General features: G+C 47.7%; 3 protein-coding genes across 4 annotated transcripts; 2 read left to right on the forward strand and 1 right to left on the reverse strand.

Annotated features, from left to right (window-relative positions):
- Positions 1-62: 62 nt before the first annotated feature.
- On the forward strand, positions 63-4,793 carry LOC100829976 (putative xyloglucan endotransglucosylase/hydrolase protein 13). Of its 2 annotated transcripts, none has more exons than XM_003580388.3 (4): positions 63-385; positions 1,897-2,179; positions 2,288-2,499; positions 4,163-4,793. In XM_003580388.3, exons 1-4 carry the CDS (start codon positions 165-167, stop codon positions 4,563-4,565), a joined length of 1,119 nt encoding a protein of 372 aa, XP_003580436.1. In that variant the 5' UTR covers positions 63-164; the 3' UTR covers positions 4,566-4,793. The 2 variants fall into 2 exon arrangements, with proteins under 2 accessions (XP_003580436.1, XP_024312042.1); XM_024456274.1 differs by lacking the exon at positions 63-385 and adding an exon at positions 1,406-1,727.
- A 57-nt stretch (positions 4,794-4,850) lies between these two features.
- LOC100842827 (xyloglucan endotransglucosylase/hydrolase protein 24) lies at positions 4,851-6,524 on the reverse strand. Its single transcript, XM_003581568.4, has 3 exons — positions 5,975-6,524; positions 5,587-5,786; positions 4,851-5,487 (listed from the first exon to the last, which is right to left on the reverse strand). Exons 1-3 carry the CDS (start codon positions 6,275-6,277, stop codon positions 5,103-5,105), a joined length of 888 nt encoding a protein of 295 aa, XP_003581616.1. The 5' UTR covers positions 6,278-6,524; the 3' UTR covers positions 4,851-5,102.
- A 4,157-nt stretch (positions 6,525-10,681) lies between these two features.
- On the forward strand, positions 10,682-11,934 carry LOC100843131 (xyloglucan endotransglucosylase/hydrolase protein 24). Its single transcript, XM_003581569.2, has 3 exons — positions 10,682-11,043; positions 11,149-11,348; positions 11,445-11,934. Exons 1-3 carry the CDS (start codon positions 10,765-10,767, stop codon positions 11,803-11,805), a joined length of 840 nt encoding a protein of 279 aa, XP_003581617.1. The 5' UTR covers positions 10,682-10,764; the 3' UTR covers positions 11,806-11,934.
- The last annotated feature ends 190 nt before the right edge of the window (positions 11,935-12,124 follow it).

Raw genomic sequence — 12,124 nt, forward strand, 5'->3', positions numbered from 1 at the left:
GCGTGGTAGTATACGCTAACAGTTCCCACGCACGAAGCAGCCCTTGGTTACCTATAAAGGACCTGGCAACACCTCCGACTCTTGAGTCTCGACCAAACACGGTACAGAACACAACCAAGAGTCCAAGCCAATATCTGCACGGGCACAGACGAACTCTGGCAACCATGGCCGTGGACCTCATGGCCCAGCCCTGCGCTCACCTCTTCCGCCACGGCCCCTTCGAGTCGCTGCCCACTGCCGGCGAGGCCGAAGGGAGAGTCTCCAAGGGCCCGAGCCTGCTCCCCGCCCGTAAGCCACCTCTGTCTGGGCAAAAGAGGAAGCTCTGCACGGACAAGCACTCCGAGGCCAACACCAGAGGCAGCCGATGCAACTGCTCGAACAGAAGGTACGTATACGGTATACCATGCATGCCTTCTCCCAAAACCAAACTGATAACCATGGCTGTGGCTCAATTTTTCTTTTTTCTTTTTTTGCGAGAAGGTTTCAAAAATATTTTGGCCAGGATGGAAATTCACTGAATTAATTTCAGTAATTTTTTCATCATTTCGGCCAAAGTATCAAAAAATAATAATAATATCTAACCAAAATTGAGGAATTGTGACCAAAAGTTGAAGTTTATTTGAATTCATGTGTACTTTAGTACAACCAAAATGTTACAAAATAACCTGAAATTTGTGGGCAAGGTTGTCACAAGATGTATCTACCGTTTCAAATATTCAAATTCAACCGATTTACCTATTGAGAAACAAGAAGACGAATTTTGCTTTGAAAATATATCGTCTCCTGCGAGATCGAAAGGTGAATCTACCATTCGCTGCAGATTTTGTTTTCTTCAATGTTTCTCTCAACATGTGTTTTGTTTACACTGAAAGTTAATCAATAGCATGTGTTAGTGCGTTAATTTTCTGGAAAAAATTATCTGGTCGTCAGGTTGGATCCCACGACGTTTATTGTAAGTTGTATATCTCTGCCCCGATCTGAAAACTAGACCATCGACCACCTTTTGTTTTCTTTGCTCAATTGTTGTTATGGTCAAGTGAAACAAGAACAAGATTACCTGGGTTTGAGAATTCTTACACACGGAGCGATTATTATACCATTAGTTAGAAAATAGTTTTCTGTATAACTACAGTGATGTCACTTTTGCATTACAAACTCATACCGATAGTTTAACATATAGTCGGGGACTAACGTGTCGAGCTTAGCCGGTTGACGTTCTTACGCATGCATTTGTTAATTAACTCGACACAGCGACCCTTGTTATTAAGCATTTGTCTAACTCGGACACAAAAACTGGCCAATTCGTGCGGATAGCGCAGGCCGGTATTTTTTTTTTGTCGTTAATCACACGGCATCCCAACCCGAGCTGTGCTGCAATAGTACAATAATACGTGTAGCTAGCTAGGCGTGATCTCACAAGCTTCACAAAGTCCAACTCCAAGCCTTATCCTTACGTCCAGTTACCAATTTTGTTAACTAAAATCCGACGTCGACGCGTAATTAAACTGGGCGTGATCTCACAAGCTTCACAAAGTCCAACTCCAAGCCTTATCCTTACGTCCAGTTACCAATTTTGTTAACTAAAATCCGACGTCGACGCGTAATTAAACTGGGCGTGATCTCACAAGCTTCACAAAGTCCAACTCCAAACTACAATTTTGTTGTATGGGTAGCCGGCCGGCCGGCCGGTTGCGTGTGTTTCTAATCAAGCGGGCCACCCCATACACGTACGTAAGGATAAGGTTTAACAGGGGCGTGATTTTTAAGGAACGAATCATAATCGTTCGATTAATATCTATATTTCATTTTATTATTTTCTTACCATTCGTTTCGAATCTTAAAACGCAAATCACGTATATTCAATGATACAGAAATTAACTTCGCATGATCGATCAGGTGGTCTCTCGTCGCAGCCGCGATCATGGTCGTTGCATCCTTGGCGACGAGCGCGGATGCCGCGGGCGGCAGTTTCTACGAGGACTTCGAGGTGGTGTGGGGCGAAGACCCGCACCCTGAACGGCGCGTCGCGGTCATCGACGGCGGGCGGCTGGTGAAGCTCACCCTCGACAACGTCTCCGGCTCCGGGTTCCAGTCCAAGGACGCCTTCCTCTTCGGCGAGTTCACCATGCAGATGAAGCTCGTCCCCGGCGACTCGGCCGGCACCGTCACCACCTTCTACGTAAGCCCTCGCTATCTATGCCCAATTAGTACTCAAAATATTACGTACAAGAGCTAGCTTCTTTGAACTTCTTTACGTGTTATACTTATTGCGTGCATACGTGTGTAGCTGAGTTCGAAGGATTATCCGATGTGGGAGGGAGACGGGCACGACGAGATCGACTTCGAGTTCCTGGGCAACGTCAGCGGCGAGCCCTACTTGATGCAGACCAACGTGTACGCGCAGGGGGGTGGGAGACGGGAGCAGCGCTTCTTCCTGTGGTTCGATCCCACGGCGGATTTCCACAACTACACCATCCTCTGGAACCCTCTCAATATCATGTACGTGTGTCGGTTAATACATGGCTCGCCTATTTTTTTATTTTATTTTCGGGAATACATTGGCTCACTATTCACACGCATGCACCAATATCGCAATTTTTTTAGGGGAATATCGCAATTTATATTTTTTTTTTTGAGGAGACGCAATTTTTATATAGGATACATCATACGCCCTCTGTGTCACGAACATGTGATGGAACAAATAGATGCATGATTTACAGAATAAAAAAGCTCGTTCAATGGGCGGGCCCACTGCAAGGAGGAGACGAGCAAGCATTGGGAATTCCGGTGAAAGAAAAACGGAAAAAGAAGCTGGGCCGGCCTATTTCGATGGGAAAGCTAAGCTATAACTGCGCCCTGTTCGCTAAAAAAACGAGGCATTCTCTCTTTTTTAACTAGATTTGTGCAAATCCGTGCCAATCTTTATGAAACGGAAATAGTATTTCGCTAAAAAATCCTAAAAATGCTATAACTATACTAGAAAACATACAATTGTGGTCTCAAAGAAAACACCATCTAGGATTCATAAAAGTGTGGCCTCAAAGAAAACACCTCATATCTGTTTTAACTAGCATGTTTCCTACGACTGAATGTTCAGAATATTCTATTATAAAAAATTGTAATTTTTAGGAAATGCTGATGTACTTCAAAAGAATGTTAGTAGGACGTTTCATTAAAAACATGTTTCAAAGCAAATGCTAATATATTTTAAAATCGTTAATGTATTTCCAAAGAATTATCATGAATATCACCAAAAAAATGCTCATGTGTTTGAAAATAAATGTTCATGAATTTCAAAACAAAATTTATGTATTGAAAAAACAAATAAATAGACTTTGCCAGACCACCCCTGGCTCGTCATGTACTCATGCGGCCGTCCCTTCTAAATTTTGTTAACTGCTATAAGGAAATACTACCTAAAATGAACTAATCTAAAAAAAGGGGTGGAACAAAAGAGATGGAGTAATAAACTTGCTTCTTCTGAAAATCAATAAATAGCTAAGGTAAACTGATTAAGAATTAAAACCCTCTGCAACTCCAAAACAGTCATCTTTTATGAATCATTCCCTGTCGGTTTGGAGCCTAAACAGGAAGAAAGACTTGAACAGCAACTTGCTTTGTTTACTGGATCTGGAGGATGGGATAGTTTTCTCAATATATAGAGTCAAATCATTCTAACGTTGCTGGAGGAGGAGCGCTTAATTAGCCGCGTCCTCATATTTCGAGGCATTAGCACATGGACGATTTATTTTTTTTGGAACTGCAGTTGTTTTAGATCGAGCACGCACATGCCTACATGAGAAGCCTGCAGGTGAAAGCCTGTGTCAACTTAGCCTCTAAACAAAATGGTGATTTGTGAAGGAGCCAATAATAGTACGCCAAGTGAAATGGAGTACATAGTATACTAAGATTCTGCCTAGAAGGTTTCCAACATCTGAATCGAATCACAGGAAATACAATACTAGTGCTAGACAGTAGATTAACAGAACCAGATGTAGGCAAGCTAGCCAGTTGGGCGTTGGCCCATGCATCCATGCACTGAATTAACGCAACGGATCTCCGGCGTCGTCTCACCACCATGTACAGGCAGTAGAATTTTTTGACAGTAGATTACTGTGTGTGTGACAGTGTGAGTGTGTGTTTCCGATACTCTGTTTTTCAGTTTCTCGGTGGACGGCGTGCCGGTGCGGGTGTTCAAGAACCACGAGCTCCAGGGCGTGCCTTACCTGAGCACGCAGGCGATGAAGGCGCGCGCGTCCATCTGGGACGGCGAGTCCTGGGTGACCATGGGCGGGCGGGTCAAGACCGACTGGTCTCACGCGCCATTCGTCGCCTCCTACGGCGCCTACGACGCGTCCACCGCCTGCGTCTCCTCGTCCTCCTGCTCCGCGGCGGCGGCGCCATGGATGACGCGGCGGCTCGGCCCCGAAGGGCAGCGCGCGCTGGCGTGGGCGCGCGACAACTACATGGTGATGGACTACTGCGATGACCCCTGGAAGGTTTTTCCCCGGGGGGTGCCCGCCGAGTGCGGCATCGACCGCTTGGCCATGGCCAGCCTTCTCTGATTCCTTGTTTTATGTACATCTCAGAGGATACTGTAAGCTTAATTTCTCTTGTTTGTAAACTGTAACTGTGTAGTTAACGCGTACAGAGGTCAGAGACTATGGTAGTGCCAGTGATATAAGTACTCCAATGAAAGAATCACACGCAAGCCCGTACCTGTTTCTTCCGATGTAAACTGTAACTGTGTAATTAACGCGTGCAGAGGCTATGTTAGTGCCAGTGATGTACTAGTATAAAGATTGCCTTATTTCAGAACAGTTTGAGACTCGATGGATCTCAGCAAAAAGAAAAGAAAATTTCGCTCTGTGTGTCTGTCCTACCAAAATCTTGATACAATCATACAACTGGTCCGAGAAGGAAGGGGAGGCCAGACAGATCAGCCCAGCCAGAATCATCAGAAATAATCCAATGAAAGAATCATACGCAAGCCCGTACCTGTTTCTTCCGATGTACAAAAATAACCAATGGATCGAACTCAACATTCGACCGATCGATGCAATGTCCTATTATGAGGCTATGGCTCCAATCTTATTACATCTTCACGGCAGCGAGCACTCTTTGGGGAGCGTGGACGCGTTGAACCTGTCGTAATCGGAGCAGTAGTTGTAGGTCATGTACCTCTGCCTGACCCAGGCCAGGTCGGACATCGCCTTCTGGTCCAGGTCGAAGTGCCTGGACCCGGCCGGCTCGTTGCCGCACCAGTCCACGCCGGCCGACGGCTGGCACCAGGTGACGTTGTAGTTGCGGTAGTAGGAGACAAAAGGCGACTTGGACCAGTCCGTCTTGACACGCCCGCCCTGCGTCGCCCAGTCGTCCGCGTTCCACAGGCTCCCGTACACCCTCATCTGCTGCCACTTTGGGAACGCCACCCCGTGCGCCTCGTTGTTCTTGAAGTCCCTGATCGTCACCCCGTCCACCTGGATCCTGCAAACACACACGCCACATTTCGAATGTAAAATCTAATTGACTACTCTGGATTTCATGAATGTATTCAGTGTCTGCTTTGATTTATAGTGTGCTTACAGGATGTGCTTGGGGTTCCAGATGATGGAGTAGGTGTGGTAGTCGGCGCTGGGGTCGAACCAGAGCTGGAACTGCTGCTCGCGGCCGCCGACGCCGTTGGCGAAGACGTTGGTGTGGAGCGTGTAAGGCTCGCCGGTGGCGTTGCCGAGGAACTCCAGGTCGATCTCGTCGTGGATCTCCCACGGCCCTTCCGAGATCGTCTGCCCACGCACCAAAATATTCGATCGACGTGTCAAAAGTCAACTCAACACAGACCTAGTAGTACTGCATTTCCTTTGACTTGAAGCAGAGATAACTAAGCCGATTAATCTACTAGTAGATCGTAGTAGATGCAAATTAATGGCTGCAGTAACTAGGATCGATGATGATGGATCGGGAGATCTCTTACGTAGACGGTGCAGACGGTGCCGGCGGAGTCGCCCTCGATGAGCTTGATGTCGAGGTCGATTTGGGCGTAGAGGTACATGGCCTTGGACTTGAAGCAGGAGCCCGTGGACTTGTCGAGGGACAGCGCCAGCGACTCGCTGTCGCCGTCCATGAAGAAGTAGGTGCGGCTCGCGCCCCACACGAGCTCGATGTCCTTGTAGATGTCCGCCGTGCCCAGTTCAACGGCCAGGAGGAGGAACGCCAGCCATAGAAGAAGCGGCGCCCACAAGCAGCGGAGCTTCTCGGTACAAGGCAATGGCGCCATTGCTGTCTAAGCTAGCTAGCAATGGCAAATGTGATATGCGCGTGGCAAGGCAAGCTAGCGAGGAATAGAATGCCAGCCTTGCCGACGGGAGGGAGAACCTCGTTTGGGAAGACAAGGTTGCTAGAAGGCTACGCGAGTGCTCGTACGTATATAAGCGTTTTGGAGAAGCCCGAAGCCGGCCGTGCACGTGCTTGCAGCGTGCACGAGAGACTGACGAGAGAAGCTTCGTTAGCTACTAGACGGAGAGCTTAAGTTTAGATTTGCTTTCTTTGCTGTGTGAAAGCAAGGGGAGACGAGCTAGCTATAGGCTGGCTAGATCTCGGTAAACTGATATCCTACCGGGCGTGTGCTCCACCTCGACTCAGATTTGCTGCTAATTTGTCAAAAGAAATTAAGGGGAGTCATCATAGTTTAATTACCTGCTAGGCTGTATCTCGATTCATATGGTGTGATATGTTGGTTGATCTGGAAATGGTTGACTTTCTGGTAGAGCTCATGCGGGGAGCTGACCGGCCGACCCGGGAAGATTTAAGCAGGGTTTAAGCAATGATCATCGCACGCGACGCCTGGTCCAATTCAGCATTGCTAAATTTTTTGACCCCAACGGTTTCTGAAGATGCTCCTCGACATTTTGGCCAATCACCGATGTGCAGCGCGGCGGGACATATTTACCGCGCGCGCGCGCGCCTCGGAGTGAGGAGACTTTCTTGGTTTCTTCACGCGCGCCACGCCCGTCGTCAACACCGTCCCGCGAGGCTCGGGGAAGCGCATGTGCAGACGAAGCTGCTACCCAGGCCAACGGAGCCGGTACTGATCGATGCAAACTGGCAGAGGCAGGGCAGCGGCATCGTCGTTCCATAATTCCGTCTAAGATGTACGGCATGGCGGCGAGGAATCTGAGGTGCATATATGTAATACGTAGAGGGGTACAGATGGGAAAGATAATACAAATCTTTCACATCTTCAGAGAGAAATGTTAATAGTACTAGGTCATCATTCGCTAATCTTAATTAGGCTAAATTTGGCATCGAAATGGATCAATTTAGTTTTTGAACTATTTTTAACATTGACGGTTGGTTGGTGTGGTTGTTAGATCAACACTACAGTTTTAGAAGGTTGCAAGTTCGATACTTGGTGTCCATTTTTTGTCTTTCTTTGTTCTTCTTTCTTTTGGTTTTCTTATGTATTATATATTGCTTCTTTTTTATTGCTCTCTCACTCTCTCTTGATTTTTCTTGTTTTTATTTTTATTTAATTTGCCACTCTAACTTAAGAGCGAGTAGCTACAGTAAATTTCAGAGATAGCAGCTAGTTGTTCGTAACATTTAACCGAGATTTTATTTTTTTGATGAGGTTTCAGATATCGGGTGACTCCTTAGCTGTTGGATGTGTCGTCTCTTTTTTGGAAATACACAAAGCCATTTATTTTTCATGTTGTTTAAGGTTTATTTTTATGCCTAACACAATGTATTAGTGTCCGTGTCACTTACACTTCCTTTAGTAGTAGAATTCAGTGTCCATCCCATGGACAATTCACGTGTCAACAGTGTGAAATATTTTTCATTTTAAAAACTTTTTTTTTAAAATATCCTTCCCATTTCACCTGCAATTTTTGGGACCGCGCATAAACTTTTACCTCAATTTTTAGAATCGCGCATAAGATTTCACCCGCAATTTTTTAGAATCGCGCATAAAGTTTGACCTTCAATTTTTAGAATTGCGCACTTTCACCTGCAATTTTTAAAACCATGTATAAACTTTCACCTGCAATTTTTAGAATCATGCATAAAGTTTAACCTGCAATTTTTAGAACCGCGCATAAATTTTCACCTGTAATTTTTAGAACCACGCATAAAATTTCACCTGCAATTTTTAGGATCAAGTTTGGACAAAATTACGGGCTGACATAAGCAGTGATTAGCATGAGGCTTAATGATGGATTACATGTAGCTTAATTATAGTAAGTTTGGCCGGGTACATCACGTCGAGAAAAGACTTTTCTCAGTCGACTGAGTTCTAGTCAGACCCTTAACTTTTTGAACTAAGTTGAGTGTGAAGGTGCGAGTGCTTAACTTTTTCGATGACAAGGTACATTGCATGCACTTGATCTACTTGTTTAGAAGAGCTGAGAGGGAATTTGGCATGTGTTTTGTGCGGCTTACCGCCTGTATAAGAGTTAGTCGCTCCTTTTCATAAAGATTGACGCGGTTTTGAATTAGAAATAGTTCAAGTCCGCGTACAATCTTTATGGTACGGAGGGACTACGTGGGAGGTGCGCGTGAACAGGGCGCCCGGCCCTGTGGGTACGTAGCCTGGCCGAAGAATCCTGATCGTTTCCGCTCCTTCACTGCGTTGCCAGATCGTGATGTACGCAAATCGATCGACTGGTCGCCGCCCCTCCTCAGCCTCGTCCCTGCGCTGCGCCTCTGCCAGTCTGCCTAATCGTGACCACGGAGAATTCACCGCCCCCCCTGAAGTCCTGATCGACTGCTCTCCTTCAGTCTACAACTACATAGCCTGATCGGTGACCTGCAGGCTTGTTGCATTCCCGTCGTTGGCTGCAGGTGAGTGATTGTAGTACGGAGTAGCTATCTTTCCATGCTTGCGTCTTTGATCTTTAATTTTTTATTCTTTTCAATTTGTAAATTTTATAGTCTCATTAAATTTCAGAATTATGAATCAATCATCATCTAGAAAGTATTCATCTGGCGGTGAGAAAAGAAAAAGAAAGAAACGGGATGATGACGTAATAAAATTGCATAAAGGATAACATGGACAAATTTTTGAAGAGTAACACAAGCACGTCAAGCGTAGCAAGAAATCCAGATGAATGTTTGCTGGTGAAATTTTATATATACACACATTAGTTATTGTTATCATATTGTATTAAGGGCCCTGAGTCATAATTTCGCACCGGCCCCACGAAATCTCAGGACCGGGCCTGCGCGTGAACTTAGGGCTCGGTGTATTCGGCTGTATGTTGATAATGAAATCCGATCTTTTAGATCGTTTGGAAAAAATTAAGAATAAGAGCTGAAAGTCGAAACTGGGACGAAGCAACTTTTTTTTGGACAGTCGGAATGAAACAACTTATTATTTGCGGACTCCCCCAGTTAACTGACTCTGGCCTAACCCCTTTTTTGCCGGAAACTTTTTTGGCACGCTAAAATGGCGGTTTTGCCCATTACAATTGCTTGGGTACAAATGTACAATGGCACACGCGACCGAAATAAAGTGGCCCAACGGCCTGCTTTTGCCAGCCTGCGTCAACAAAGCCCAAGGCTAATGCTCTAAAAGCCCAAAAGGTCAGGCCGCTGGGCCATTCATGTCCAGGGGCCCCCTCAACAAAAAAATGTCCATGGTTGGTGGTGCAGCCGTACGTGCAGGTGAGGTCGGTGCACTGAAAGAATTTCGGGCACCAGATTCACGGGATAAACAACTGGAATGGTATATCGTGCACATGCATAATTAAGTTCAACGGAATTGCTCAGTCTCAGTCGACTGAGATCGTTCGTTTCTCAGTCGACGTGTTAGGGAACGCACGATGATGTGTTTGAGATCCGCGCGGGGTGTGACGTCCGGGTGGATTTTTTTTTTCTTCGCATACGATGGTCGACTGAGACACAACAAGTCTCAGTCGACTGTCTAAGTTCAACTATTACAAGGTTTAAAACATGGCCGTATCAACGATAATGAAAGAAGGAGATTGCACCGAAGGCACATTCGACTACACCAACATTAGTTTTCTCCAGTCAGATGTCGAATCTCTCTTCCACATCTTATAGTTAGAACATGGAATCGATAGATGTAGCCATGTAGGCTAGCTACAAATCCATACGAATGTAGGCTACAACAAATGCCTCAGTAATATTCCTTAAAAAAAAAAACCCTCAGTAATAATGAGTTGGTTTGGCCCTAAACTCGAACTCACATCAGTGTATGCATGTCTGCATGTCTGTCTGAACGAGATATATCATTTGTGCCTTCCTGCCTCCGGAAACGCAATTCAGGTGCAGAAAGAAAATCGTGTCCCCCGTTTCCGTCAAGCGCCATGTACCCCGGCCGCTTCTCTCGGAGCCTCACGAGCCACAGCTCACAACGCGCCTATCCTAATTCCCAGCAGGCAGCAGCGCCCTCGACGAGCCGACGAGTCTCGCCTCGCATGCCCCGCCGGCCTCCGCGCTCGCGCCTTGCCCGCCCACACGCGCGCGCCTCAGGAACACGCGAACATGCGCCTCGCCTCTGCATTGTCTCTGCGCTGTCCTCTTCCTCAATCGATTCCTTCATTCCCTCAACAACCCGCGCCACCGTCGTACTACGCGCTTAACTACTCTTCCCGGCCCGAAACTCTATATAAGTCTCGGAAGACACATACGCCGATCCATCATGCACTTCAGTGCACACCACCGTTCCCAATTTCCCATCCATCATACCAACTCTTCGAGCAACTCTTCCAAACTCTTGTTGCATAATTACGAGGTGCAGCGATGGCGTCGGCCGGCTCGATGAAGGCGCTCGTGGTGATACTCTGCATTGCCGCGGGGACGGCGCATGTGGTTGTGGCCGGAAGGATAGACGATGGCGGCGGCCTGGAAGTGATGTGGGGCGGAGCGAGCGTGTCGCCGGACGGGCAGGTCATCTCGCTGTCCCTGGACCGCAGCTCCGGCTCCGGCTTCCGGTCCAGGGACACGTACCTGTACGCGCGCATCGACCTGCAGATCAAGCTCGTGCCCCAAAACTCCGCCGGCACCGTCGCCACCTGCTACGTGAGTGCCATCCATGCCAGGCCAATGTGCAAGTAGTTTTATTTGGTTTTCATTCATTCTGACTAACAGTGGATCGGATGGATAATACATGTGCGTGCATTGCAGATGATGTCGGAGGGGTCGTGGGAGGCGCACGACGAGATCGACCTGGAGTTCCTGGGCAACGAGACGGGCCAGCCGTACACGCTCCACACAAACGTCTTCACCAACGGCGCCGGCCAGAAAGAGCAGCAGTTCCGCCTCTGGTTCGACCCCACCGCCGGCTTCCACACCTACTCCATCGTCTGGACTCCCCACCACATCCTGTAATTAAGCACGCAAGCCACACAACCTCAAATCCCCAGACCGACAACGGCCATTGATCCAAGCTGACAAATTGACAATCGTGCGTTGTTTTGCAGGGTGGTGGTGGACGGGACGCCGATCCGGGAGCTTCGGAACCACGCGGACAAGGGCGTGGCGTACCCGTCGTGGCAGCCGATGCGGGTGCACGGGAGCCTGTGGGACGCCGAGGACTGGGCCACGCAGGGGGGGCAAGTCAAGACGGACTGGTCGCAGGCGCCCTTCGTGGCACAGTACCGCAACTTCACGGCCGTCTCTACGGCGGCTGCCGGCGGTGGATACGGGCAGGAGTACGTGATGATGGACGCGGCGGCGCAGGAGGCCATGAGGCGGGCGCGGGAGAGCTACATGACGTACGACTACTGCGCCGACGGCAGGCGGTTCCCCCAGGGCGCGCCGCCCGAGTGCTACATGACGTAGAGATCTGGTTTTATGCCTTTTCGGTGCACTTTGAGTGCAGAGTCGTCGATTATGCATAGGGAGAGAGAGCATATATTACCAGGTGAAGGCCTCAAGGGTATACACGTGTTAGCATATATATGTTGACCTCGTTTCTTGTCGAGATTGATTCATTCTTTTATGTAAAGTAATAAAATTACTAGGTATGCAACAATATGCACGAGATTAAATCAGTGTGTTTGTACTTCGAATCAGTAGTCTGTGGTGCATGCACAGAGACTGTTGGTTCAATTGCTACCATCCCGCCCAAAATATAAAATAGGTAATTTCTGACACAAGT

Source organism: Brachypodium distachyon, chromosome 5 (assembly GCF_000005505.3).
Source record: "Brachypodium distachyon strain Bd21 chromosome 5, Brachypodium_distachyon_v3.0, whole genome shotgun sequence".
NCBI classification, from domain to species: Eukaryota; Viridiplantae; Streptophyta; class Magnoliopsida; order Poales; family Poaceae; genus Brachypodium; species Brachypodium distachyon.

What these genes read in the sequence shown, in the direction of transcription:
- LOC100829976 (XM_003580388.3), top strand. Translation starts at nt 165, where the DNA reads ATGGCCGTGGACCTCATGGCCCAGCCCTGCGCTCACCTCTTCCGCCAC. An exon ending in GCACCGTCACCACCTTCTAC is followed by an intron (nt 2,180 to 2,287) that starts GTAAGCCCTCGC and finishes ATACGTGTGTAG; the next exon opens with CTGAGTTCGAAGGATTATCC. An exon ending in TGGAACCCTCTCAATATCAT is followed by an intron (nt 2,500 to 4,162) that starts GTACGTGTGTCG and finishes TCTGTTTTTCAG; the next exon opens with TTTCTCGGTGGACGGCGTGC.
- LOC100842827 (XM_003581568.4), bottom strand. Translation starts at nt 6,277, where the DNA reads ATGGCGCCATTGCCTTGTACCGAGAAGCTCCGCTGCTTGTGGGCGCCG. An exon ending in GCACCGTCTGCACCGTCTAC is followed by an intron (nt 5,787 to 5,974) that starts GTAAGAGATCTC and finishes GTGCGTGGGCAG; the next exon opens with ACGATCTCGGAAGGGCCGTG. An exon ending in TGGAACCCCAAGCACATCCT is followed by an intron (nt 5,488 to 5,586) that starts GTAAGCACACTA and finishes GTGTGTTTGCAG; the next exon opens with GATCCAGGTGGACGGGGTGA.
- LOC100843131 (XM_003581569.2), top strand. Translation starts at nt 10,765, where the DNA reads ATGGCGTCGGCCGGCTCGATGAAGGCGCTCGTGGTGATACTCTGCATT. An exon ending in GCACCGTCGCCACCTGCTAC is followed by an intron (nt 11,044 to 11,148) that starts GTGAGTGCCATC and finishes CGTGCATTGCAG; the next exon opens with ATGATGTCGGAGGGGTCGTG. An exon ending in TGGACTCCCCACCACATCCT is followed by an intron (nt 11,349 to 11,444) that starts GTAATTAAGCAC and finishes GTTGTTTTGCAG; the next exon opens with GGTGGTGGTGGACGGGACGC.